The sequence below is a fragment of the Rutidosis leptorrhynchoides genome, chromosome 3 (assembly GCF_046630445.1).
Source record: "Rutidosis leptorrhynchoides isolate AG116_Rl617_1_P2 chromosome 3, CSIRO_AGI_Rlap_v1, whole genome shotgun sequence".
Lineage (NCBI taxonomy): Eukaryota > Viridiplantae > Streptophyta > Magnoliopsida > Asterales > Asteraceae > Rutidosis > Rutidosis leptorrhynchoides.
This window is the reverse complement of record NC_092335.1, coordinates 96,941,097-96,968,093: the sequence shown is the minus strand read 5'-3', so window position 1 is coordinate 96,968,093 and position 26,997 is coordinate 96,941,097. Positions and strand designations below refer to the sequence as shown.

At 34.0% G+C, this 26,997-nt stretch overlaps 3 protein-coding genes and 1 long non-coding RNA gene across 8 annotated transcripts; 1 reads left to right on the top strand and 3 right to left on the bottom strand.

The window, feature by feature from the left end:
* Positions 1-1,609: 1,609 nt before the first annotated feature.
* On the top strand, positions 1,610-3,475 carry LOC139896534 (protein LIKE COV 1-like). 2 transcript variants are annotated; one of them, XM_071879183.1, is made up of 5 exons: positions 1,610-1,777; positions 2,518-2,570; positions 2,669-2,778; positions 2,882-3,274; positions 3,369-3,475. In XM_071879183.1, the coding sequence occupies exons 1-5, from the start codon at positions 1,610-1,612 to the stop codon at positions 3,473-3,475; spliced, it is 831 nt and encodes a 276-aa protein (XP_071735284.1). The 2 variants fall into 2 exon arrangements, with proteins under 2 accessions (XP_071735284.1, XP_071735285.1); XM_071879184.1 differs by having other exon boundaries at positions 1,695-1,808.
* Positions 3,476-5,586: 2,111 nt separating this feature from the next.
* Positions 5,587-7,859, bottom strand: LOC139896533 (uncharacterized). 2 transcript variants are annotated; one of them, XR_011776266.1, is made up of 3 exons: positions 7,098-7,859; positions 6,080-6,779; positions 5,587-5,872 (listed from the first exon to the last, which is right to left on the bottom strand). It is a non-coding gene; the product is annotated as an uncharacterized lncRNA (long non-coding RNA). The 2 variants fall into 2 exon arrangements; XR_011776265.1 differs by having other exon boundaries at positions 5,587-6,779; positions 7,098-7,156; positions 7,450-7,859.
* Positions 7,860-8,288: 429 nt separating this feature from the next.
* Positions 8,289-13,150, bottom strand: LOC139896532 (U1 small nuclear ribonucleoprotein 70 kDa-like). 3 transcript variants are annotated; one of them, XM_071879182.1, is made up of 8 exons: positions 12,907-13,150; positions 12,534-12,648; positions 12,341-12,433; positions 11,876-11,942; positions 11,330-11,775; positions 10,689-10,892; positions 9,665-9,918; positions 8,289-8,744 (listed from the first exon to the last, which is right to left on the bottom strand). In XM_071879182.1, the coding sequence occupies exons 1-3, from the start codon at positions 13,003-13,005 to the stop codon at positions 12,342-12,344; spliced, it is 306 nt and encodes a 101-aa protein (XP_071735283.1). In that variant the 5' UTR covers positions 13,006-13,150; the 3' UTR covers positions 8,289-8,744; positions 9,665-9,918; positions 10,689-10,892; positions 11,330-11,775; positions 11,876-11,942; position 12,341. The 3 variants fall into 3 exon arrangements, with proteins under 3 accessions (XP_071735283.1, XP_071735282.1, XP_071735281.1); XM_071879181.1 differs by lacking the exon at positions 8,289-8,744 and having other exon boundaries at positions 9,481-9,918; XM_071879180.1 differs by lacking the exons at positions 8,289-8,744; positions 9,665-9,918 and having other exon boundaries at positions 10,472-10,892.
* A 4,000-nt stretch (positions 13,151-17,150) lies between these two features.
* On the bottom strand, positions 17,151-20,324 carry LOC139900216 (proline-rich receptor-like protein kinase PERK15). Its single transcript, XM_071883008.1, has 7 exons — positions 19,328-20,324; positions 19,087-19,173; positions 18,898-18,968; positions 18,752-18,828; positions 18,291-18,438; positions 17,444-17,605; positions 17,151-17,354 (listed from the first exon to the last, which is right to left on the bottom strand). The coding sequence occupies exons 1-7, from the start codon at positions 20,322-20,324 to the stop codon at positions 17,151-17,153; spliced, it is 1,746 nt and encodes a 581-aa protein (XP_071739109.1).
* Between the last annotated feature and the right edge of the window lie 6,673 nt (positions 20,325-26,997).

Here is a 26,997-nt window from a genome sequence, read left to right as displayed (position 1 = left end):
GCCAGGAATCTCAATTGAGGGGGGCTACGTATATTTTAAAATAGTATTCAAATATTAAAATACGATATTATATATCTAATTAAATTATCACACGTGATAGCTTAGTGCTTGTGCCCCTCGAAAATTTGTAAGAGGTATCAAATTTAAATTTTAAATATCCAGAAAAGAAATTGAAAACGGTCGCGGATAATCCAGTTTTGTTTAGACCACCTACATGGTAAAATAGTGTCCTCTATTATAATTCTAAAAAACACCATTTATGAAGAAGTATCACAATTTTTAAAAAATCAAATGTCCAAATTTACTTTTATTTAGAATAAATAAAAAAAATTAGTTTGAAACTAAATATGACTTACTGACAAAAATTATTGCTTTAAAGTTGTACATATATACAAATTCACTAACAACTTATTCAATCTATATTCTATAATATGTCTTCTATCTTTAAAAAGCAATTTAATTTACAAATTCGATAAAGAATATATGTTAAACTACTCTAAACAATTTGATTTTCTAAAATCTTTAACCGATATTCGATGTGTTAGATTGGTGTTCGATGTGGTGGTTATTGATTATTGATATTTTGACTATTTAATAAATAAGATTAATGATGAATTGGGGTTAAATTGATATACTATCAATTCAAGAGGCTAAGATAGTATATAGTATAATAGTTTAAGGACTTAAAATGAAAAGTCTAACAAAAGTTCTATCTTCTTCCCGATGACTTTTCACTAAATCCAACTGCGATTCTCAATTAAAATCTCCACAATCGTTTTTTCTCCATTGAAAATACAATTATATATGACATACAGAAACACGATTAGGGGAGGCTTGGCACCCCAAAGCCCCCCTACTAGCTCCGCCGTTGGGTAATACGAGCAAGCACAAGCAACAGGGGCGGACCTATGAAGGGTCAGGGTGGGTCGCCCGCCCCCAGTGGATTTGCAATTTTTAGTATAAATTTTTTCGGTTTTTCGATTTTGACCCCGGTGGAATTTTTTTTTTACCCCAAACCCTTCATATTTTGTCCCAAAACCTTCATATTTTGCCCAAAAACCTTAGTATTTTGCCCAAAAATCTCTGAATTTTGCTCAAAAACCTCTATATTTTGCCCAAAAACCTCCATATTTTGCCCAAAAAAATCTCTACGTTTAGAAAAAAAATTCGCCCCCGGTGAAAAAATTTCCTGGATCCACCACTGACAAGCAAACTAAAAAAACAATCACAACCAGACTAACGACGTGAATACCCTAAAACACAACCCAATAAGTTAACCTCAACAAACTAATAACGCAAGAGATCAAAAAAACGAACACAACTAAGAGGGGCCTTTACCATTCTTTTTGTCGGGACGTGACGTTATTCCCTCGATCTTATTAATATGAACCCCTTTACCGCATCGAGATGGAAATTTGTAGGTAATAACGTTCGACGAGTTACTTCTAATAGTACTAGCACTTGTTAACATTCAACTTGTGTAATAGACACGTTTAGTAATAGTAATATAGTTGAGGGACGTTAAAGCAACTTACTCAAATTAGCACATACAAACAATGCATCATGAATTAATAACTTTTGTTACGTGCAAATGAGAAGAAAAAATTAAATGGGAACCAGATCAGAGAAAGATAGAGATATAGAACGTCTTATACCACTAGCGAGATTAAGTGGTGGCGGCAAAGGATTCAACGATGGCGATTCCAAGTGTTCATCGCCGGCGGAATCTACTCCGGGATCTTCTTCCAGATCTCCGTCTCACCGTTCCGGCAAAGAGGTCTCCCATTTTGTGCTTCTCCCTTCCTGTGGTTTGTATTTTCGTATGATCTGACAATTTGCGTTATCTTGGTTTCATTTCATGCGTGCATGATCTATTTTTTTAGGTTTTAATATTGTTCAGGTTAGAGTGTCATCATTAAGTGTCTTTGGATGGAAATGATATATATGATTAGGTGTAAAAATACCTGATTGCAATATGATTGTGAAATGGGATATGATGATTACATTTTTTTCATAAAAGGCCAATTAGTAAGTAGTTGTTCCTGTCTACATTTTTTTTCTTTTGGCTAAAATAACGATTACTATAAAATATAGGAACTTTCATCGAAAGATGAAAGAACCAGATACAACCGTAAAAGGCGCTCCCTACATTTTCATGGTGTGTTATAGCCCTGTTTTATGAGTATTTAATGGCTCCCTTGATTCCAAAACCATAAGCTGCATGCACTTTAAGAACTCAATAGTAATTCAGTGGTCGAATCTACTTTTTGATTATAACAAGTTGGTGGTAAATGATCAAGATCGATGTAGATTTGATTTAGGGAAATTTCAATGACGAATAAGTTGAACCCAGAGTTTTTATCCTCTTCTTGTATAACAACACTGCATAATATAAAGAACCTTTTGCTCACGTGTTGCAGAATGCTACTTGCCTTCCTACATAAAAAAACACCTTCTTTATGCTGTTAAGGCTTAAATGTGGTATCGAATTTGATGGATTTCTTATACTATGTGCAGGCGTTTGTCAAAGTCATTCGTAGTTGGGCCTCAAAAAAATTCATGACTGGATGGTTTGTTCTCAACTGTTTTCTAATATCATACTCCAATAATAATACTATCATTACAAGTTTCTATAATATGAATTTGATTCCATATGTTTATTATGCAGTGTCATTTTATTTCCGATTGCCATCACATTTTATGTGACTTGGTGGTTCATTGATTTCGTCGATGGATTCTTCTACCCAGTCTATTATATTCTGGGAATTAATACATTTGGTTAGTCCATCTTCTTTAGTTTTAATATTAGCCCATTTTGTTACAACAGAAAAATAACTACTGTATTTTTTTTATTTATTTTGATCTTGTGGCTACTTAACAGGTCTTGGATTCGTGATCTCCATTGCGTTCATCTTTTTGGTTGGCGTGTTCATGTCATCATGGTTAGGCACATCGTTACTGAGTTTAGGGGAGTTTATAATACAAAAGATGCCTTTCATGAGCTATATTTACGCTGCTTCTAAACAAATTAGTTCAGCAATTTCACCAGGTGATGGTTCACAAGCATTTAAAGAAGTGGCAATTATAAGGCATCCAAGTGTTGGAGAATACGCAATCGGGTTCATAACGTCGAGTGTTATCCTGCGTAAAACTACAGGGGTTGAAGAGTTGTACTGCATCTATGTGCCAACAAACCATCTTTATATTGGAGACGTAGTTCTTGTCAATACGAAAGATGTTATGAAGCCTAACATCTCAGTTCGCGAAGGTATAGGTAAGTATATCCTAAATCAGACCGAGTGATTAAAATGCATTAACTTATACTGAATTGAACTACATTTGACATTGATTTTGTGACAAACGGACAGAGATTGTGATATCGGGAGGCATGTCGGTACCACAAATATTAACCACAACAGGATCCCGAACGACTTCGGCTCCAAGAAGTGGGAAGTATGCTGTTCCAGAAGTATGACGTGAAGCGCTTAAGCAAATACTACATCTTCATACTCTTGAAAACACAACTGGATTATATATGGTAATAGAAACAAGGTTAACATAGCCTTGGTAGCTTAGGGATGCTTTTGATGAGTTAATTTGTTGGTTGTAAGTTTTAATTAATGGCATTGTATTGTTTGTAAATCAAAAGAGAAACAATAAATTTAAACAAATAAAAACAATGTTTTGCTTCTCTCATTTTCCTTTTACTGATTTCTTCGATTTGGATTCTGACACTTTGATGATAACAAGAATTGAGGGTTCGCGCGTTGCTGCTCTAAGGTTTATGCGATTTTAACGCAAGCTATCGATTTAGACGACACATTTTACAATCACATGTTCCAAACCATTTATACTCTTCATGATCAATTGTACTCTTACCCTTTCATACGCCCTATCGTTTTCTTTGACGCCTGCCAAGATTTAAAACCATAACACTGTGTAACACAACATAGCAACTAAAAAATGACAAATGACAATCACATGTAGGTCCTTTCAACTACTTGAGAAGATCCTACGATCTTCTTGACATACAAACAACCAACGACAATTGAAACGATTGTACACAACATGGAAACCACTAGTGACTACTCTAACAAAAATACAAAAAACAATATACATCAGTTGTTAAAAAAATTCTGCGATTTTAACGCTAGCTATTGATTATGCACCTGCTATTTATCAAATAACAACCCAAATTCTGGTCTATACTAACATCATATAGCTAAAAGTAGTTTACACTATCAACATGAATCAAAATGAAAAGTAAAGACACACACGTATTCCAAGAGTAACAGGGTTCACTGAAAGGTTCTGATGCATCCAATTCATAATCTTCTTAATAAGCTACAAAAGAATAATCATATAACAAAAGACTTGTATACATATAAACATATACATATATACTCTAAAAATATAATAGAAGAATGATTTTAAAGATACCTCGTGGGAAGCAATAAGTTCTTGCTGCTTGTAGACATTCTCGAGATCAAAGTTTTAAAGAAAAAACTTAAATTCAAAGTTTTAAAGAAAAAACGTAAACCTTCGCTTTCGGTACCAGGTAAGCCATAAGAGATGCATCGTTGCGTGCATTCTTGTCAATCTGGAGGATATCTCTAAAACAATTTCAAATGTAATCAATAAGCAAAATAACATATAGTTCTTCATTTATTTATATTTATGAGATTAAATTGTGTAGATCTTACCCTTCCATTTGTAAGGGCAAGTAGGCACTATAGTATCAGCTTCCATTGCCCATGATAATGGATTCCACATGAGCACTGAAAATATCATTATTTGGCTCTCCTAAAATAATAACCAAATTAAACAATATTTGTTTATAAAACAAATAATTGTCAAATTTACAGGACAATTTAAAAAAATTTACTTTCTTCTTTCAAATACCTTCTTTTATTCAAGCTTGTTATCTACACTTCACAAACTACAGTCTCCAAACTTCCCTATTTGTCCATAATCAATTAAACCATGGATAAAGAAATGAGTAAACACTGTTTAACATTTATAGTATAAATCGAACATAAGATGCTAAGACTGAATAAAAACGCACCAGAATCATACATTCTTTGTTTAGTTTCAGAGATGTCATCCGCTGCAGCAGCACTTTCAGAATCACGGAGATCAACTCTAACCAGTAGTATTTCTCTAGAAGTCAAACAAATTACCTAACAATTCCAAATCGACTCATTTTTTTTTTTTTTTTTTTTTTTTTGTTAAAAAAAGGGTCAAAATTGACAACTATCATGCAGAACTTGTTTACTCTTATATTTTCATGTATATGATCAATTTAAAGGTCCAACAACTTACGAAACCAGCTCATGTACACAATATATCGTATTTTCCCCATAGACGAAAATATAGGTTTAACAGCTTTGTAAGCTTCCTCTAGGCCACCAACCTGAAAACAGTATACAATAGATTAGGTCAGGGGTTATTTAGGTTCTAAAAACGAATATCTTTGATCAAATTGATATTATCGATTTATGGCTTTCTTTTAATAGTAGAAAGTAGAAGTAGATTTCAAAATACATGACCCTTCTGAAAATATCTTTGATCACTGTTTTACCCACTTCGACCCTCTATATTATATTAGTACAAATTAACATGTAATGAATAAAATCTGTAATGGATACACATGTAACCAATAAAATCAGTAATGAATAAATCTAAACAACTGTAAACGATCAAACATTTAAAAATGTAATATGATTGAATTAGTAGATCAAGTATGTGTATCCGATGGTTCACGTACAAGTAGCTGTTATTTTCATGCATATGTTCGTTAATTATAATACATGCAAGTCTCTCACCCAGGTTTACCTTGGTTGAATGCTTCCTGTATGCAGTTACAAATTTCCTGATGCAGTTTACATAAATAGTTAAAATCCCAATTTAGTATTTGCACAAAAAGAAATACATAAATAGGGAAGATAAATTAACTTATATCATTCGAATTATCGAATAGGTTTTAATTCTTATTGCACACAAAGAGCCACTTTGCTCAAACCTACCACTACACCTTTCATCAATGTCAATAAGTTTCAAAGTCAATCAAAGAACTCACCAATCATGTTAGATCCAACTTAATGGTTAGAAACTACATCAGCTTCTTCACGAAGACCCAAGGAACACTGAATGTTAACAGTTATTACAATTATTGTTGATCATGTAAATCATATATTAGTTGACCGTCATCATAAATAAGTAAAACTAATATTTTGGAGTACTGGGGTGTACCAAGAAATGTGGTATAGAATGCAGACATCCTACACTGTACGAACTGTTTGAAAAATAGAATATGTTATACAATGATGGTTACACGAAATATATCTTACCATCTGTACCTCATGTTGAGCCTTTCCGATATGGCCCTTTCCTCCCTTTCTTCAAATTTGGCCTGTAAAATTGTACTAACAGAAGCATCAAGCCAGTATTTGCAATACTGTATCTATAATCATACACCCATATATACAACATCAATATACGCACTACGCCATTATTATTCACAAATTTAACAACAAAATCCATAAAAATGAAAACTTTGTAAATGAAAGTTTTAATTTGAATGTTTATGGAAATGAGAAATCTATTAAAATGATGAAATGAATAATACGAAAAACACTCACCTTTTCTGTTCGAAGTATCAGAAACATATAATAACAGCAGTAATAACAGCAGTAAGAGTATCATACCCTGTTGCAGCTGATGCAAAACTAACTCCTGTTTGTATGTGATTCAAGCTCACTTATGATACTTTGTACAACCTGAAAAACAAAACAGTTAATTTAATAATTAGTATAGAAACCTACTATCTAACTATATTACATTATTACATAAACCAATAAACTAAACTTAAATCACAACAGATAATGCCTTTTGCCAATTCCGTCAATAATCGATTTTTTTTCCAAATCCCAGTAGCAATATTTATTTATTTTACTCATCCTCAATTTCAATTTTTTTACATATCAACAACAGATAATGGCTTTTGCCAATTCCGTCAATAATTTAGGTCAAGATTGCTAGCTCTATGTACACTTCTATTAAGGTATAATCAAATCTAATACTAATAATAATAATACCTTTTCTAGGGATTTTGGTTTTTCCTTTATCCTTTGCTCCATCACACAGATTTGCATTTCTGCCACAATAAATGAATCAATCAATTTGTTCATACAAAAAAAAAAAACCTCCTTCAAACGATTAACTGGGATTTTAATTCATTCAGAGAATTTTTTGGTATATCAATCAATGGTGAAACTGAAAACTTTTAGATCGTTCAAAAAAAAAAAGATAATAATAATTAATAATAATAATAATAAAATCAAGGACAGAATAGATTCAACAGAAAACTCTTTTCGATCGATCCTATAGAAACACACAAAACTTTATAAAGTTTTGGGGATCGATTTCATATGAATTAAAGGAACGTACCAGTAACCTTTCCCGATTTCCATCTGTGAATAGTCTCTAACCAACAGTTCCATAGTGAAGAGTCTTGATCGAACGATCGATTTGAGGTTACGGTTAAGGTTAATGGAAATAAGATAAGATTGAAATTGAAAAGGTAGCGTAAGGCTTACCTGACTGACTTGTAGAATTGTTTGATGAATTAGGACACCCTGCAATGAAATCACAAAAAATCAGGCCAAAATAGTTATAAAATTAGATGAAATCAGGCCAACAAATCAGGCAAAAATATCAAAAAATCTGTATGTAACTAATTAACAATTGAGAAAGAAGGAGAAAGGTGAAATGAGAGTAAGATTAGATGAATGAAGAAAGGAAAGGTGAAATGGTAGTTCCTTTAGGAGTAGAAGGTATGGGTGAGGGGATGGAGACAACTGACATCTGGTTCACAGAAAGTTCGGCTGAGAAGGTGTGGAGTGTGGAGATACCGTGTTTTTTTTTACTTAAAAACCCAAAGTGTATGAAAATGGTGTGTGTAAAGTGTGTGCAAATCGTGAACGGTAAAAAAAGCTGACGTGGACTAATGGGAAGGCAGCAAATTCGGCTGCTATTAATATGTGTATAAATATTATGTTTTGTTAGCAATAGCCATCAAACATCTCATAAGTTCAATTTAATAACATCAGTATATATAGGCAAGGAGCAATAAAATACTTTGAACTTTTCATTTTAAGACACTGCAATAAAAGATACAATAATAATCATACATAACAATTCCTTTCCTGTTTTACCAAATGGTCTATTACATGGTAAAATAAGATCCAAAATTACCATTTCTCGCCAAAAGGTCTAACATAGCATTCCAACAATAGCCCAAAACTTCCAACAAACGGATTGGGTCCATGAAACAGGAAAAACAAAACACTCATTAATCCGATTAGGGATAAGTACCCATACACTATGCTGGCCTTTCACAAGATCGGCCACGATCTGTTGGTAATTTTAGTGTCATCCAACGTACATTTTAGTTAGTTGCGATTTACTTGAATGCAGGTGTTAGCTAGCTATACTTATCAACGGGTTCGGAGAGTGTGGAGTACACGCCCGTAAAAGTTGGCTACTAACTGTCGCGCAAAATGCGGGGGTCCAAGGGGGCAGCGCCCCTGGCTGGGAGTGGGATTGAAGTCCACATAAATCTTCCAACGTGAGACGCCCAATTCCCTTCTAGTACAACGCTAGAAGCTGAATTCAATGAGGTAAGCTTACTTTTTGAAGATTGAAACACATAGAATTTCTGATCCCAAAGTATGTGTTTAGACCTGCAAGTTAAGTTAGGTTGAAGTTATTCTTCTTAATAGTTCTTTTGAAAACTTGCATATGTAGGTGCAAGATGTAAAAAGACTACCTATGTGAACATGAAGTTTTGCCGCTTCAATGGAGCTTTGGACTTATCTGCCAATATGTTCACTGAAGGATTGAGACACATGGCTTATAATAGTGTCAAGATTGTCTTAGGGATATGTAAGAAACTGATGTGTGTAGTATTTTATAGTTTTCATATGAGTTGAAGGGTTCAATTTCTGAAACACCATGATTCTCGAATCCTCGTAAATATTATACTGAGTGAAAATTCAATTTCTGAAACATTTTCATTTATGCATTGGTTTGTTCTGTTTGTTTAATTATTTTAGTAAATCAAGGATTACACTAAATGGGGGGATTTGTTGGTGATTTTAGTGTCATCCAACGTACATTTTAATTAGTTGCGATTTACTTGAATGCAGGTGTTAGCTAGTTATACTTACCAACGGGTTCAGAGAGTGTGAAGTACACACCCGTAAGAGTTGGCTACTAATTGTCGCGCAAAATGCGGGGGTCAAGGGGGTGCCCCCCTTGCGGGGTCCAAGGGGCAGCTCCCCTGGCGGGGTCCAAGGGGCAGCCAAGGGTTATAACAGTTTTTCCCGCCTATTTATGAAGGGTTACATCCCTTCAATATTAACTGTTTTCATATACAGTTTTAGACATCCGTTTTGGATTCATTATGCATTCATCAACAAACACAAAACACACACATACTCCCTAACAATTTGATCAGTGATTTCGTTGCCAAAAACACTGATTGCGTTCTTGTCTTATCTCTGTAAAGATTTCTTGCAACCAAGGCAATCGTAGGGTCGAAATACTTTATAGAGAAAGTGAATACACGATTCAAGAACGAATCTAGGCAGTCAATTCATACCCGATTTCTAACATGATCAAGGTCCACAGGTTCAACATTACCCTCCCGATCCTTGTCACGATGGAGGCCACTACGATCATGACCACGGTCACTGCTGTCTCGGTGTCGGTCCCTATCCTTATCCCTATCTTCCCTATGTCTGACTTCCTGCCCTGATCTCGCTGGTTCCTATCTTCCTGGACCCCCTAGGCTTGTCATGAGATCGCTCATGGGACTTTTCACGTTCCCTCTCCTTTACCCTATCATTCCTTTCCCTGAATAATCGCAAAAATTAACAATCATCATGGTTAACACATTACGAAAGCCCATAATTTGTTAAAAAATCATATATCACTAGGAGTATCACATGTCCCGTTCTTCAAGTGCTTTTGGTTCTGCAGATCGAGCGCTCCCCCCCCCCCAAACCACCCCCCCCCCCCCCCCCCCCCCCCCACACACACACACACACACACACCCCACCGGTGACCACACCACAACTTCTGTACCAGTTTATTTGTATCTCTTGTGCATCTGAACCCACCTACATTCACATAGGTCTGCCCTTGGGTGGATGTGAAACAGATTAATAACGGGGATCCCCCCGGTTGTTGTTGTCTGACAATCATTTATAATCACACTAATAAGTACATTGACTACCACAAGAACTAGCTAGTATGATAAATGCAAAATAATTATTGAATATATTTCTGTTCTTTTTTTTTTACAATCAGAATATTAAAACACAATTTTGACCTAGCTTATTCACATCATGAAATATATTGACAGGCTTCAGGGCATTATTCAAGCGCAGCACAAATGAACTATTATGGTTTATGACAATTAAAACAAAACTTAATTTGACATTATGATTGAACAATGAATGCATTTAATGAAAACAAAAGTTAATATAAAACTTAATAAACCCTTGTAAGAACTCCTGAAAATTAAAAAGACAACTAACTTTTATATACTAATCTATAATGAGAAAGAAAGATGGGGCAATGACTAAACCAGAAAACACCTGATAAAAATAAAGATTCTCAACTTAAATTACTCCCAATTAGACAATGCTTCCTGTTAGTAATATGTTTGATAATAACCATATCGCTAAAATCGTGAAAGCTTCAAAACCCATGTAACAGTCTGCTTCTGAATCGCAGTCCACAAATGCAACTATCTCATGTCCAACATCATAACATGAACCGACTTCTATTATCAAGCCTCCTTCCATCAGCTTGTTTATATGCAGCTACAAATCATGTAATAAACCCATTAAAATAATAACGTTGTGAGAATGTTGAGAGGCAATTTGACACCCTCTGAACACGTTTGGGTTGAAGTTGGTAGATTTTCATTTATAAAGGGCCAAACAAGTTAAACTACAAGAGTTAACCATCAAAGGAAACAAGTCAACCGGAATAGAAGTTATTCAAAGTTTGCCCAAATGCACGAAACCTACTAGGTGTTTTATTAAAATAGTTAATTTATAGCTAGTAATAATATTTGAAAGAAAGCACACTATGCATTCATAAATTTAATAAGGATTATAAAGTGTTCATACATTGGCTGATTATGAAAACAAGCCCATTGTTTTGACCCTTTTGATTTGTTACCCAACCCAGCCCACCCTCTTGCCACCTTTAATATTGAGAAGGGATGCACAAATAATAACTGACAAAATAATACCTTTCATGTCACATGCATGTACTCGATAAATGCATGTCCTCGAGATTTGTTTGTATTTTTATCAGCAATCAAACGAACCTGAAACTCTTAAATGTTGCAATAGCCAAAGGCATAGTAATATAAATTCCAACAGAGTAATATTATATTATGCTTTCTCAAATCAAGCATGTGCAGTGTCAATGAAAAAGTTAGAAAATCAATATAATCCTAAAGCAATATTTCTCAGATGATTGATTTTTGAACTTTACAAATTCATTTAGGTTAAGGCAGACAACAGGAAAAAGATGCAGGAAAAAGATGCCAATATACCACAAAACCAAACCTCTTACCGAACAAAAGGCCATAACTTTGAGCCCCTTTTCAGGGTACTCTAAAAAACCTACCCGTTTGATAGACCCATATGCCTCAAACTCCCTTTTAATTCTGCACTCAGTTGTCTCGTAGTTCTGAAAGTATAATAACATCATGTTAGATAAACAAAGCTGAATAACAGCAGTCAGCAGGTCAAAAAAAACATATAATGCAATATAATGTAGTATTACTTACGAGCCTAGCTACAAACAGTGTCTTGTATGGATCTCCAGATATTTTTTGGGCTCACTGTTAGGATCATCTGCAAATATCAAAAATATTCCACCGATTGTTAAAATAAGGCTACATGCCAACAACTCACTGATCAAATCAATTTCCATAGCATCATTTTATACTTTAAACAAAATAATAGCAATTCATTTAGAGCAGAAAGAATGACCATTTTAGAGATTGCATAAATTTTTTTTTTAATACTTACCTTTACAGCTTCACCGAATCACCACATATGAAAAAACATGAGACAAAAATACAACCAAAAAAAAAAAAAAACCCAATAAATGGTAGCAAGTAGTTTGTGTCACTTTAGTTTTAATGTTACTGTATTTCGGTAACAAGAGAACTCCATTACAAAACAGGTACATCAACCAAAAGACAATCACATATGATGAAATGCTATGCACATATATATAGGGAACTTACTTCAATAGCTTACAGGAGTTTCTCCCTTTTGAATAGGTTGAGCATATTCAGGATCAGTGTGCACAGCAAAGTTGCTCTTAAACTGAAAAATGCCTTACAAACAAAAACACAAACAATTAGAGCCTCCAAATAAAAACTCACCGATTACAAATGTATACAGTATAAAATACAACATATTACATATATAAAATACCTGTATATGGTGAACATTTTGTCTTCTCAAGTGGTGGCTTATACTCCAATCGAGGTTGTGGCTCAAAAAGTTTCGATAGATTATTCGTTAATCCAGTTGGATGACTCTGCCCAATCTGCATGACGCACAATATCGTTTCGAAAACTGAAAAGCATCTCCTATCACCTCCACTTAATAACTAAGCTAAATGATGTAATAACAAATTCTAGATCGGATGCCTAACTACAATCCTACTATTTTTCAATTTTAAATGCATCAAAGTTAAGCTCAAATAGGTTAATCAACTAAACTTAAAGCACGATAAATTATAAAAGCAATTACTTTAACATTTAAACTACAACAAAAATTAGGTCTAACTCATAAAGATACATACCAGCTTCATTTGCATAAGATTAGCACGATTCTGTTGTTTCGTACGAGCCTGAACAGCCGCGTTGTTGTTGCGCATAAACGGATCAAGGTAATCGCCCATATTTACCGTTATCAAATAACAGAGTCTTAGGGCTTCGATGTGAAATCGGTAAAACTACCTGATTGGTAGTTACGGAAGCGGAGAACGATTTCAACTAGTCGCGGCTACCTAATTTATCGATTCAGCTGAATGTTCATTGTACCGTTAATTTAGTCAAACGTCAATCCATCCATTTTTATATTCATTTCGGTATAGTAGATAGAAGGTGCTAAAAAAGCTGGCGCTAAGGTTGAACTTAATTTTCTTTTAAAGGTTTTGTAAGACTTGTATTAGTGCACCGTGATCGGGCTTGTATTGGTGTCATCACGCCCCCATAACCTCGCTATGCGGCGTGATCGGAGCAAAAATAGGGTGGCGCGATGGGTTCATCACTTGCAGGTGATGGTTGAGGTTGCGAATCAGATGTTGCCAAGTGAAAAACCCAAACGGTTACATGATCGTTTGGTACTTTTTTTTTTTTTTTACTTTTATAAATACCTTAACTTGTATACCATTTTTCCACACACATTTCATTCTATGTTATTAAACTTTCTATTCTATACTTTCAAAAAACAAAATGGTAAACGCTTTGTTCAGAATGTTTGATATTTGGGATTTTAATGATGAAGAAGATTTGGAGTTTTTACGAGCAATTGCCGAAGAAATGGATGCTGACGAGGCTGAAGAAGCTGCGAACAGTGAACGTGTTCGACAGACTAGCGCTTATATTCGTAGAGATCGTGAAGAAGCAGGTAAAACTTTACACAAACAATATTTTCAAGATCATCCAGTATATCTTGATCGACAGTTTAGAAGACGTTTTAGAATGAGTAAAGATTTATTTTTACGCATCGTCAATGATATACTTAGTTATGATGTAGAACTTTTACCAAGTTATTTCGAATTTTTTAAACAAAAAAGAGATGCTCTTGTCCGACTAGGTTTTTCTACAATTCCAAAAGTTACATCTGCGTTGCGTCAATTGGCGTATTGTACAACAGCAGACATGTTTGACGAATATTTACAAATGTCGGAAGGTACATCAATAATATGTCTTAATATGTTTTGTAAGTGTATTTTAGAACTTTATGTTGATGAATATTTGAGGAAACCAACGAGTAGCGATATAGCTCGTTTGTATAGCGCTTGGAAAAATTGTCCAATTGCTTCAATAAATTGTGTAATTTCAACATTGAATTCGTTCAAAGATGCTCAACAGAGATGCTCAACGGAGTTCTCTGCATAAAACTGTTGCTTTAATAAAGTTGTATTGAGCATAGATGCTCTGTATAAAGTTGTATTGAACAGAGATGCTTTGTTTAAAGTTGTATTCAACTATTGCTTTATTAAAGCTGTATTCAACATTTGTTTTTAATTCAAACATTGGATTAGTTCAAACAAGTGATTCTACCCCTATAAATACAACTCCTCATTTGTTATCAAACCACACCTCATGCACTTACTTCTCTACTAATTCTAAATTTTATAAGTTCAAAATGTCTCAAATGAATGTTATGCTTCAAGTTAACTATGGTGGGGAATTCGACCGCGAGGTCAAGAATTACTCCACCGTTAATTCTGAACAAAGGGAGTATTGCATGAATGTCCGAAATTATCCGTTGTCCGAAATACTTGATTTTCTCAAAGAGGGCATACCTCTTGCATTCTCACAAGTGTGGTTCTTCAAGAAACCCAATGTTCCAGCCAGTCTTCTTACAGATGAAGAAGACTGGACCATGCTTGTGGGTCGAGCAGTGACCCGCAACGAAATCATCAAGTTGTATATCGAGTTCCGGGATGAGAGCGAAAACATTGTGTCTGATGAAGAGGACTACATACCCTTCGGGCCACAATACGACACAGATGGCAAATTCTATTCGTCTGATTCTCCTAATCTCAATGATTTCTAAATGTTTTGTTGTATTATCGTTGTTTAGCTTTATTATCGTTGTTATTGTGTTTAATCTTTAGTTTAAAAAAATTGTAACCGTGATTTTGTTTTAATAAAAGTGACGTTAAAAAAATTAGTGATTTATATTTATAATAATAATAATAATAATAATAATAATAATAATAATAATAATAATAATAATAATAATAATAATAAAATGAAAAACTAAATTAAAATTAACTCATCACATAACCATCACACCATGACTCCATCACATTTGCCAACTCAGCACTATACCCCACAAAAACTCCATCACCCCCTAACCCCATCACCATTATATATGGTCTAAAGTAGTTGAACGTCTGGAACTACTGAGCCTATCTATAATTTCTATTAAAGTTCTAAAATGATGATGTAATAAATAGTCATTTCTTAAGCATAAAAATAATTCAAAAAAAAAAAAATTTAAAACATCTTTAATGATGTCATTATTTTATATTAATTTAATTAAAAATAATAATACAAAATCTTTTATAAAAGGAAATACTAATCTCTCCTAAATTATATAATTTTTTTACAGATTCTGTATATAATAATTTTATTTTAATTTTCTAAAAAAGTTTCAAAAGTCATTTATTATTACTAATAATTATTATTAAAAATATAAATACTCAAATTTGAGCAGATTTTATTATTATCATTATCTATTTTTATTATAATAATTATATTATTAATATTTAAATATAAATTCTGTTTACGGGATTAATTACGTTACATATGTATGCGAAAAAAATGTCTCTATATATTTATAAAAACAACGACAAGTTTCTTAGTCAAACGGGTCATTAAAATAAATGATTTTAACATTTGCATTCTCTTAATACCTAAAACATGTCATTAAATTTTTTCGTTTAAACAAACCCGTGATTTCACGGGTATTTCACTAGTAATTATATATAGACTTAAATAAAGTACTCAATTACAAAATATAAAACAAGTGATAAAGGGTTATTTCAGTAATTCTATTACCATAAACTCTACTTTTTTTAGAAGATTATAAGTTAGGGTGTTTGAGTTGGTTTGTTTAGCTCAAGAGTTTATGTTAGGGTGTTTGATAAAACTGAATGATTCAACATTGAATGTTCATAATTTGAATGATTTATAAATTTACTTCTTAATGAAAATAAACTGTTTGATAATTGAATGAACATTGTGAATTAGGTAAAATTACCTTATTAACGTGTTACATGAATAAAAAATTCAATATACTTGCTCATTAAGTGTTTCGGATATGATTTGACGAGGATATCATAGAAAATTTAGGTAGTTAATTGTTAAGAGAGCGTTCCAACTATGAATGGTTTAGCAATGAATGATAAACCATTCAACATCACATGTCATTCAGATGTTAGAAACAAATGCGTTGAATGTTAAATGGTTCAGCATTCAGCGCTGAACCATTCAATTAAAAGATAAACAAACACACCCTTAGCTTGAATAGTGGATAATCATTTTAAAAAATGTTTTTGTAGCTTCTTTGAGACAACTAATATGTAAGTTTGATTGTTAAAAATTCGGTAAAATGGTTAGTGTGACAAATGAGCTTATTGTGTTATGAGCATGTCTTGTTAGCTTAACCAAACAACTCGTTAGTTATATTAACACTTAAGGTGCATTTGATTGCGTTTTAATTAAATAGTTCACCATTAAATGATAACTATTTACCATTCAGGGCATTTATTTGTGAATTCTGATGAAAAATGATATTGAACCGTTCAACGATTTGAACTATTCAAAGTTAACCCTTCATCACATTCATTCCCTTTAACATCATTCTTAAATTATATTCATACTCGTAAAACTTATAAAAAAAACATTTATATTCTTCGATTATTTCATTTTGTAATGTTAAATGTTAATACATTAATTTTACATAATTGATAGAGTTTATTCAGAATGATTATCAAACACGTTATTCTCGTTCATTACCAAGTTCAATCAGAATCTTTAAATCATTCAGATTTAACTAATTAGCGGTTAATCATTATATTTTATCGAAAACACCATTGGATTGACGGCTTAGAGTGTTGCCGAGAAAAGTTCACATATACTCCGTACAAAGACGATCATATATGTGTAATGTGTACATGAGGATCCAACTGCTATAAATGGTAGACATTAGTTCCTATGTGCATATCAACCTCACATGTAGCAGTGCAACAACAACAGTTTTGTTAGCCCTTAACAATTTTATAAAACTATAAGTTTATAACGTCTATCCATAGGGTCCAGAACTACCTAACTCACTACTCGAATATTCCTCGCTCGACATCACCATTTTCTTGAATCTCATCATGTCATCATTGTAGGCCCTTGTGTCGTAAGCTCTTGATTCACTCATGTCTAATGTGGACCCTTGTCTTGTTGGCTTCTCATCTAAACCATCTAAAGATGCATTTCCTTCTAATGCTCGTGCAATCTATTAAAATGAAATAGGACATTAGATCATTTATATACATTTGTCTTGTATATATATGTCGAGGACATAGGCTACAATTAACTAAATACCTGGTTCATCTTAGGACGTCTCTTAGCAGAATGACGAACACTAGCTGCAGCACAAGAAGCCATACATGCTATCTCATTACGATCATAGTTATTGTTCAGGCGTGGGTCCACAAGCTCACTGTAATCTCCATCCTCCTTTGCCTTAGCAATTAGTGGCCTCGCCTGTTTTTAAGTTTCACTAATTAGTGAATTAGTCTAGCAGTGACACTTGAATAATAGGTCAAATGGGGTGTATCTCTAACGGGTCAAAATGTAGAAGAAGAAAAAATCGAAAAATGAAACATGTCAAACGGGTCGAATGTAGCCAAATATACAAGTTCTATGCAGTGGCGATTGTAGTATATAACCCGTGGGGTCACGGGACACCACTAGTTTAAATTTTTTATGTATAAAATACTCTTTAAATTGTATTGGACACCACTAAATTTAGCTACAGGACCCCATATATTTTTCGAATCTATAGTTTTTCCTTTATACTAAATTTAACTACTCGGATCACATATAATTTTCGAATTTGTGATTTTTTTAGGTAACAACCACTAAAATAGCATTCAAATATAATTAAAACTGAAAAAAAAAAAAATTAGGACCCCATTGAGTTATGATCCTGGAATCGCCACTGGTTCTATGCATAAAACATCAAAGATCATTATTCGAGATCTGGGATCAATATTGAAGTGATGATAAATTTTGGCTTTAAATTGGGTCAACTAGACCTAACCTGATCCGTATATGAAATTTCTCATTTTTGACCCAAACCTAGTTTGACCCATTACCAAACTCACCCATTTTGCGACCTCAAATAGAATCACTAAAGTCAAGAGCTTGAAAAAAGTTAGCTACTAACCCAATCTACCAAACTTTCTTCCATGTACTCGGTTGTGGGATCAATTGGCTTTCTTCCAGTTAAAATCTCCAGCAACATTACCCCGAATGAGAAAACATCTGACTTATCTGATAGCTTCCCACTTGAAGCATACTCGGGAGCCAAGTACCTAGTAATGATTCAATTAACTTAAACTAAATACTTACGAAAAGTAAAACTATGTTAAAAATTAGGTAGGCAAAAGGTAGAAGGTTTTTCTCTATTCGGGCTACCCTGGAGGGCGAGTAATCCGACCCCATACTCTATGTACGCAGCCCAACAGGATTAATCCCTAGCTGTTTCCAACCTATCCCTTGCCACCACTAAATATTCGTCTTAGACAGGATTTGAACCTGAGACCTCTTGCAAGGAACTCAGAGCCCTAACCACTGGGCTATTTTGTGATGGTTTATGTTCAAAATAGTGAATCATAATATACTTACCCGAAAGTTCCCATCACACGTGTCGATACATGAGTGTCATTTTCAGTTGTTAGTTTAGCCAATCCGAAATCAGCTACCTGAGTTCATTGCATTCATGTTACACCATAAACACTTAAAAGATATCACAAAATATTTTTAGTACTTACCTTTGCTTCATACTCATGGTCAAGTAGAATGTTAGCAGATTTAATATCCCGATGGATGATACGGGGATGACCTGCAAGTTTCCAAGAAATCTTTAGTGAATTTACCAGAAGTGGCAATTTTGACCCATTTGAATTAAATGGGTGAAAAAGCTACTAAAAATGAGTAATTCATGCGTGTTTGTATCGTACAATCTTCATGAAGATAAGCAAGTCCTTTAGCAGATCCAAGAGCAATGCGCATTCTAGTATGCCAATCCATAACAACTTGACCCTTTCCTACAAATTAAAGTTCAATTTCATGATGCATTCGGACCATGCACGAATAATTCCTACAAAAAACATAAAAATTTTGCCTTGTGTAACTAACTCGTACCGTTTTAATTTAGTCAACTCATATTAAAATCAAGCCAAGAGTTGAACTTGAACTCACCATGAAGATGAAACTCCAATGTGTTATTAGGAACATACTCATAAACAAGCATTCTCTGCTCATCACTTATACAATATCCAACGAGCGAAACCAAATATCGGTGGTGGACCCTACTAATAATCTCGACCTCCGCCTGAAACTCCCGTTCACCTTGCCCGCTGCCCGACTTTAAACTTTTTACAGCAACCACCTGCCCGTCGGGCAGTACCCCTTTATGCACGAACCCAAACCCCCCTTGGCCTAAAAGATTGTACTCAGCGAAACCTCCAGTTGCAGCTGCAAGGTCATCATATGTAAACGGGCTCTTGCTTGTTGCTAGCGGCATGTTTGGGGATGCCACCGACATTCGACCCCCAGAGGATACGTTACTAGGATTCATTGGCGGTGGTGGGGGCATATGCCCCCACCCATTGCCGCCAACTTTGACCACATGGTCCGGTTTGTAGTATGGTCCACCTGGACCTACTCCTGGGCTTTCTTCCCGACTATAGTAATGTTTTTTCTTCTTCCTATTGCATATAACGCAAACACATATTACAAGACCTAGAACCACTAGTACAACAGCAACTACTCCACCGATGATAATAGGCATATAGTTTGTACTATTATCTGAGATTGAGTCTGAGCCGTTAAGCGATTTTGAAGCTGATTTTCGGCTTGAAGGGGCGGTGGGACCCGGTGCTACTTTGTCAGAAGCATTGCCACGCGCCGGGGCCACGTTAGGAGGAATGAGAGGTGATTCTCGTGACGGAATAGTGGCGGGTGGCGGCGGTGATGAGACTTTCGGCGAGGGATTTTCTTTTTTCTTTTTAGATGGTGATTTAGGAGGTGGAGCGACGGGTGATGGTGGTGACTCGGTAGTTGGTGGCGGTGAATCGTCGGTAGGAGGTGGCGGCGGCGGTGGTGCATCGGAATTCGAAGATTGGGAGTCATTATCGGAGGTGGAACTTGGAGATGGGGTATCGGGGGCTGGAGCAGCCTCTGAGGCCGGAGCCATATGTTAAGATGAACTTTTTCCGGCCCTCAGAAACAGAGCAATTCGCGCGAAAATTCAAACGCTCATTTGAAATTTCTTGTCACAACAGTTTTTTGCCACCCCTGTAACAAACTCATAAATCCTTAGAAACTTCTGAATCATAAACCTGTTGATAATTTGCAATGACAACAACTTAATGTTGAAATATATAAATCTAAGGGAATCAAAATTGAAACAGGGGATCACCGAATACAGAAAATTAAGATTAAGATAAAAATATTATAAATCAAAAAACAAGGAATTTTGATTAGCAAAACACTATTCTTAAAATTCCTGCAAATATGCAAGTTTCCTATATAAATGAAGATCTGCCTAAAAAACTTTTCCTTAGGGTCCTAAATATTTGTTTTATGTTTTTAACAGTCAGAATATTCAGGATGAATTATGGTTAATAAAGTTAAAAGATTGTACCTTGATGAAGGATCTGCGACAAAAGGGAGAAAAAGAGAGATAATTGTAATTTTAGAATTTCGAAAGAATTTCGAAAAGTCATCGGTATCTTTCCCCCCTATTACCCTCCTACAAACATGGATGCTTTTCTCACTGATACTAATTTGTTAGACAATAACCTCACATGTGTCATTTTTCAGTTTCTTAACAACAATCAAAACACCACATTCTATAAAAAAAAAAAAAAAAGGTTATAAATTCATCAAATTAGTTAAAAGTAGCTGATTTAATGAGATCATATTTGAAAAACTGATTCACCTGTGACTTAGCATTGCTATAACAAGAATTATAGTAAAATAGAAATGAGAAGAGACAAATCCTTGATGTAAAGTGAACAGTCATCCATGGAGGAAATTGCGCATATTAGTATTACCCTACAAAGTGTAGAGATGACAAAATTGGTGGGTAATAGGGTAGATGGTTAACGGGTCAAACTAATATTCTTTTAGCTTGGGTTGGAACGGGTCAGTCAGGTTTTTAGACCCAATACTACAGGTTGTTCCTTGCTGTTGATACTGCTATTCCTGATGACACATTGACACCAATCAATATAAGTAATTGGTCAAGTGGCGCAACTTGCCCGATTTTAGTGAGACAAGTTTAAAGGCTGAAAACTTGTTGTGGCCATTCGTAGACAAGATCAAGAAGTATTATAAGATACTGGGACGTCGCGAGTTTAGGTGGGGAAGAATGTCACAACCCATTAATTTTAATGACCCAACCCACTAAAGCTTATGGCCCAATTTGGAGATTTCAACCCAAGATTAAGGTAGGCCTAAGAATTCCATGGAAACTCTCTAGAACTTTCTTCCTTGGAATGGCATAAAAGCTCCATGGATAACTCTAGAATTATGTAAATACTTGAAGGTTCTAGTTGAATTAATCGTAGTCATTGATTTAGTGTAATCCTAGCAATTCATTTTGTAAGAGGAGTAGTATAAATAGGGGTGGCCTTATTTGGCACTAACACACCTCAAAAATCTTCTATTCTATCTTGTAAAACATTATCAACCAATATAAGTATTTTCTTTAATTCCACTTGTTTTATATTTATTTTCTCTTTTGGTTACTTGAATCCTTATAAGGTTCGAGTAAGGCTGACGTAGTAGAGACTAAGTGTCACAAGTAAGCTTATCGAGATAAGCCCGTGACACAAGGATGCCTTCCGCACATCGCGTTGCGGGGGCAGTGGGAAGGGGGTTTTACCGCCCATGCCCTCGGTTTTGGCCGGGTTTTCTCCTGGGTAGCAGTTGGGGGCGGGTTATGCAACTGCGGAAGATAAATGCGTGAGTAATTTAGTCCCCCTGAGTGATCTCAAACAACTTTAAAAAAAAATTAAGTACTATGTTAGTTTCTTTGGAATATAATAAAGATTAAAAATCAAAGAATTTAAGTGAGAAGAATATAATGGGATAATGAATGCCTTGATTTTTTTAGCGGCGGTGAGAAAAATGAATAAAATATTCACCATCAATAAATAGTAGTTTACCTCCTTTAATGTAAATGTAGTTACTTCAAAGTAATCATTCCTACAACCCTTAGTTTAGGGTAATAAGAAATGACACAAAATTATTGATGGTAGTTAACATTTATAATCTTGTGCTAATTTGGATGGCTTGAGAAGTCTTTATCTTCAATGGTCAATTTACATCCCGATCAATTGTCGTACGGAAACTTCAATTTAAACGTCTTTCTTTGGGCATCTATCCTCAAATGGTGCACGATTTGCAAGCGTACGTATGGGAACAAAATCCGTTTTTTATATGTCAAATAGGATCTTTCTTTGTAATGTTCTTGTATTGTTTCTTGTTTTTCCTTTTTTTATGCAATTGATTCCGATACTTTTCATTGTTTTGATGAAGTTATCGGGTTGCTTTCTAATAAAATTTTCATCTTTCGCCGTAAAAAAAAAAAAAAAAAGAAATGACACACAATTTTTATTTTTAATCATCATCATTACCCCTAACTAATTCATAACCGTAACAAAATTATCGTTAACTCATTTGACCGGAAACTATACTGAAAACAGAAATCCTAATCCCCATTTTCAATTCTTCATCTTAATACGCATTCTTTAAAATTTCAACTTTCATCATTTGACAATTTCAACTTTCATTATTTGATAAGTAATCATGTCAACATTCGCATATTGTCCCGCCACCATCACCATTGTTACCATACTTGTAACATTCATCCTTTACGCTACCGTTATTAACAGAACTTCCATTCTTCATTTAACGCATGTCGGTAAGAACAGACAAACTACATTCGCTAATTCTACCTATTTATCGGAAGTCAATTATTCCAAGAATTTCAATAGTGATCCCTATCATCACGTTCATACGCGTCTTCATGTATATTTGTTTCCATGTGTGGACCTAGTGTTTAAAAATTGGGCTAAGCTTTCACCGACTCCTGAAAACTACTTATACAGGGTGACTAATTCTATATTTTTTTGTCCATATCATATCACCATTTGAGTTTTTTTGTTATCATCTAAGTTTCTCCTATATTTTTACATATAAAAGCACCCCATCGGTTCGAGATGCCTATTGCTTAGGGATTTTACAAAACAATAATGATCCAACAACTCTTTTAGGAGGTATTTTAGTTTCACTAAATGTGGTTTTCTGCTCAAGTATCTTATTTTATTATTTTATTCTTATCAAGATAGGAAAATGTTTAATGAAGTTTGTCTGTTTTTCAAGCCATCATTATGCGCAATACATTGGTTATGCATAACCGTGAAAATGAGGAGATAGGTTTTTAAAAACCAATTGCTCTGAGCTATGGTCTACTCTTAATTATTCTGATTCCGCTTCTGTTAAGAGGATAGATCATACCTTTCCAGGTACATTAAGTTTGTTTCCTGCCATAGTTTATCATAGTTTTTATAGTTGTGTTTGAAGGCGGCTCTACATATGCTTATATTTATCTTCTCCAATTCAAAGTAGAGATTATTGCTTAAATATTATGACGGGTGAATAGTACTTTTTCACTAATCACACATCTTTTTTTTTTTGTAGAGTCAAAGGTTGAAAGCATAACATTTCGAATGTCTCTTGAACTTGATTATTCAGAGTTGAAGCCCCTAATTGAAGTTCTTAAACGGCATATTGCAAAGCAAGTGAATGTCCACATGTCTCAGGTATGTTTCAGGTTTTAACTCCTCCAAAATTCTTCTTATCAAGTCAATTATATATTAAGCACTAGTATATGCAATTGATGTTTTCTCAGCTAAACTTGCAACTTTTTACATCCGGGGAAAAGGGATCTTACATAATATGGTCTATTACTCCTACAAAACCATTCACATATATGTCAAATTTAACAGCTTTCGTGAGTTTTTTTTATAACAATATCTGTTATAATGTTAATCTTGTGTTTACATCATACATCATATATCATTATCTTGTTGTTTTTTTTCCACCTGACAGAAAATAATATCTCGGCTAGTTTCTGATAATATAAACCTCCCCAGAAACTTCGAAAAACATCATATAAGATTTTTGTTAACTGGAACAGCGTCACACAGGTATACTATTTTGCTGTTTTATATTATTGAATTCAGAAAAATACACAAACACTTTATTGAATTTTATGCGCAGGGAAAGGTTTCTGCTTCCCATGCTTATGCTCATAATATCCATTTTTGAGTATAGTACTTGGATGTTTTAGTTTTTTATATAGCGGTGTTGCACCCAATGAAACCAGATAAATCCCAACTTGACTAACACGTGAACCTACGATGATTGTGATCAACGTTTCTACAACAACATCAATTACACAAACTGGCAATTGATCAATTTTTTTGTTAGTGTTATAAAAGTTTGTGGTAGAAACTTCCAAAAGAATTGTAGATATCATATAAACCTAGATGTTGTAAATCTAGATGATCATAGTAAGAATAGCCAACAAGTCCAGGTTGATCATATTTTGTTGGTTGCTGTCAGGTCAAACTATTACTACTGGGTTGAATTAGTATATTACTTTAGTATTTTTTACATGTGTGTTTTTTTAATGACTTGCTAATATTGTCTTTTGGAATAGGAATAGGCATTTAAACATGTGTCAAAAGTTTTGCATAAAATATTAACGTGCTTTGGTGTTTAACTTTGATAATATATAGGTCATCACAAATAACTTTTTTTTAAAGATAAACTCACACACACCACTACACGAATTAATCACAAATTATATATACAAATTGTCCTAAGCAAGGACTTGAACCCTCAACCTTCTGGTTGAAAGCGTCACATCGATACCGCTGGGCCAATGGCCCTTTGGTGGTCATAACAGATAATAATCTATATAAAGCTTCCAAAAAATAAAATGAGTTAAACGTGTAGGCAAATACATATTTTGTAAAAGTAATACTATGTAAATTTCAGTATATTATACACCAAATTTATAGATAATGGCATAAATGTAATGATGGGTTGATCTCCTATATAACATTTAGGTTTTTTATATAAAAATTACCAATAACTTATACTTTGAGTTATCTCTTTTTAAGATAGGATAATATTTAACTGAGGTATTATTTTTTTTCAAGGGATCATAATGCGGAATACTTTGGTTATCCATGACCGTGAATATGATGAGATTGGTTTCTTGAAACCAACTGTTATGAGCTATGGTCTACATTTAATTTTTCCGATTCACCTTCAGTCCCATTGAATAGCTCTCAAGGTACAGTGAGTTGTTTTCAAGTGAACATATTCCATCACAGATTTACTTGTGTTTGAAGCTTAACTAGATAAAGTGTTTATTTTTATCTTCTCCAATACATGAGTAAAAATAATGACCGAGTGAAGGTAACCATTTCATTAATCACATTTTTACATGGTCGAACGTTGAAAGTATAACATTTCAAATATCCTTTTATAATATTGATTACTTTAAGTTGGAACCCCAAATGACAGTTCTTGCACATCATATTGCAAAACTGCTGGATGTCCACACATTTCAGCCTTTCAGGTATGTTTCTGGTTTCAGCTCATCTTAAAATTTTCTTGAGTCAATTAAGTATTAAGCTATAATTGCAATTGTGGTTTCAGCTAAACTTAGAGCTATTAACTTCTGGGATAACTGGATCTTATACACGATGGTTAATCACTCCAATTGACCCGTTTGAGTATATCTCAGATTTTACAGCATCGGTAAGTTATCTAAGAATATATGGAATAATGTTAATCTTTTGTTTATATCTATCTACCCTGATTTCGTTGTCTTACTGTTTTTTTTTCTATCTACAGAAGATAATTTCTCGCCTAGTTAGTGACGATATACACCTTTCAGGAAGATATAAAAATCATAGTATTACATTTTTGTATACTGGAAGTGCACTGTACAGGTATACAAATTGTAGTAGGTTGTTTTAGATTATTTAATTCTAGAAAAAACATTCACTTTAACACTTTTGAATTTTGTGTGCAGGGAAAGTTTACGGCTTTTCATGTTTATACTCAAAATATCCAGTGCGATTATCATACTTGGATATCTTTTTTTTGTTTGTTTGATGGCGGCGTTGCACCAAAAGCAGGATTAATCCCGAGTGATATATGTTGACCCATTTAACCCTTAATCCAATCCAACGAGGTTTTTGTTTGAAGCTACTTCTGTGTAAAAAATTGCATTTTTGGTGCTCTTTATCGAGTATATTTTATAGTGTCTAGAAAAAAATTGATTTTGTGTAGGTGTATCTCTTAGTTGGTCTTTTGGATGATTTTAGCACCATTTGGTTAGGTTGAAATGTCTTATAACGTTGAGTGAATAACATCTTACACAGTTTTCAAGCTACTCAACCATTAACGGGTATGTATGACCATTAACGAGCGTGGTCTTAAGAGAGAGTCACATTCAACTTATACATAGTACATCTTTTGCTAGATGTGTAAAAAACTAAAAACTTGATCACATAAAATGAATCAGAAGAATTCTGCAAAAGTGAGACATACATACCTTTTGTGATCTTTCAAAACAACAGATGTTACGACACACAATGTTATATTAAATGGGTCCAGATTACTAGTAAACCACAAAAGTTATCAAAACAAATAAAAATTTTATGCTTAAGAAAATAAAGTGCACCTGTTTTTAGCCAACATGATATTATTTATTGGTTAATTGGGTCATGATTACCACATGTTACTAATTTAAGAAACTAGTACAGATCTTGGCA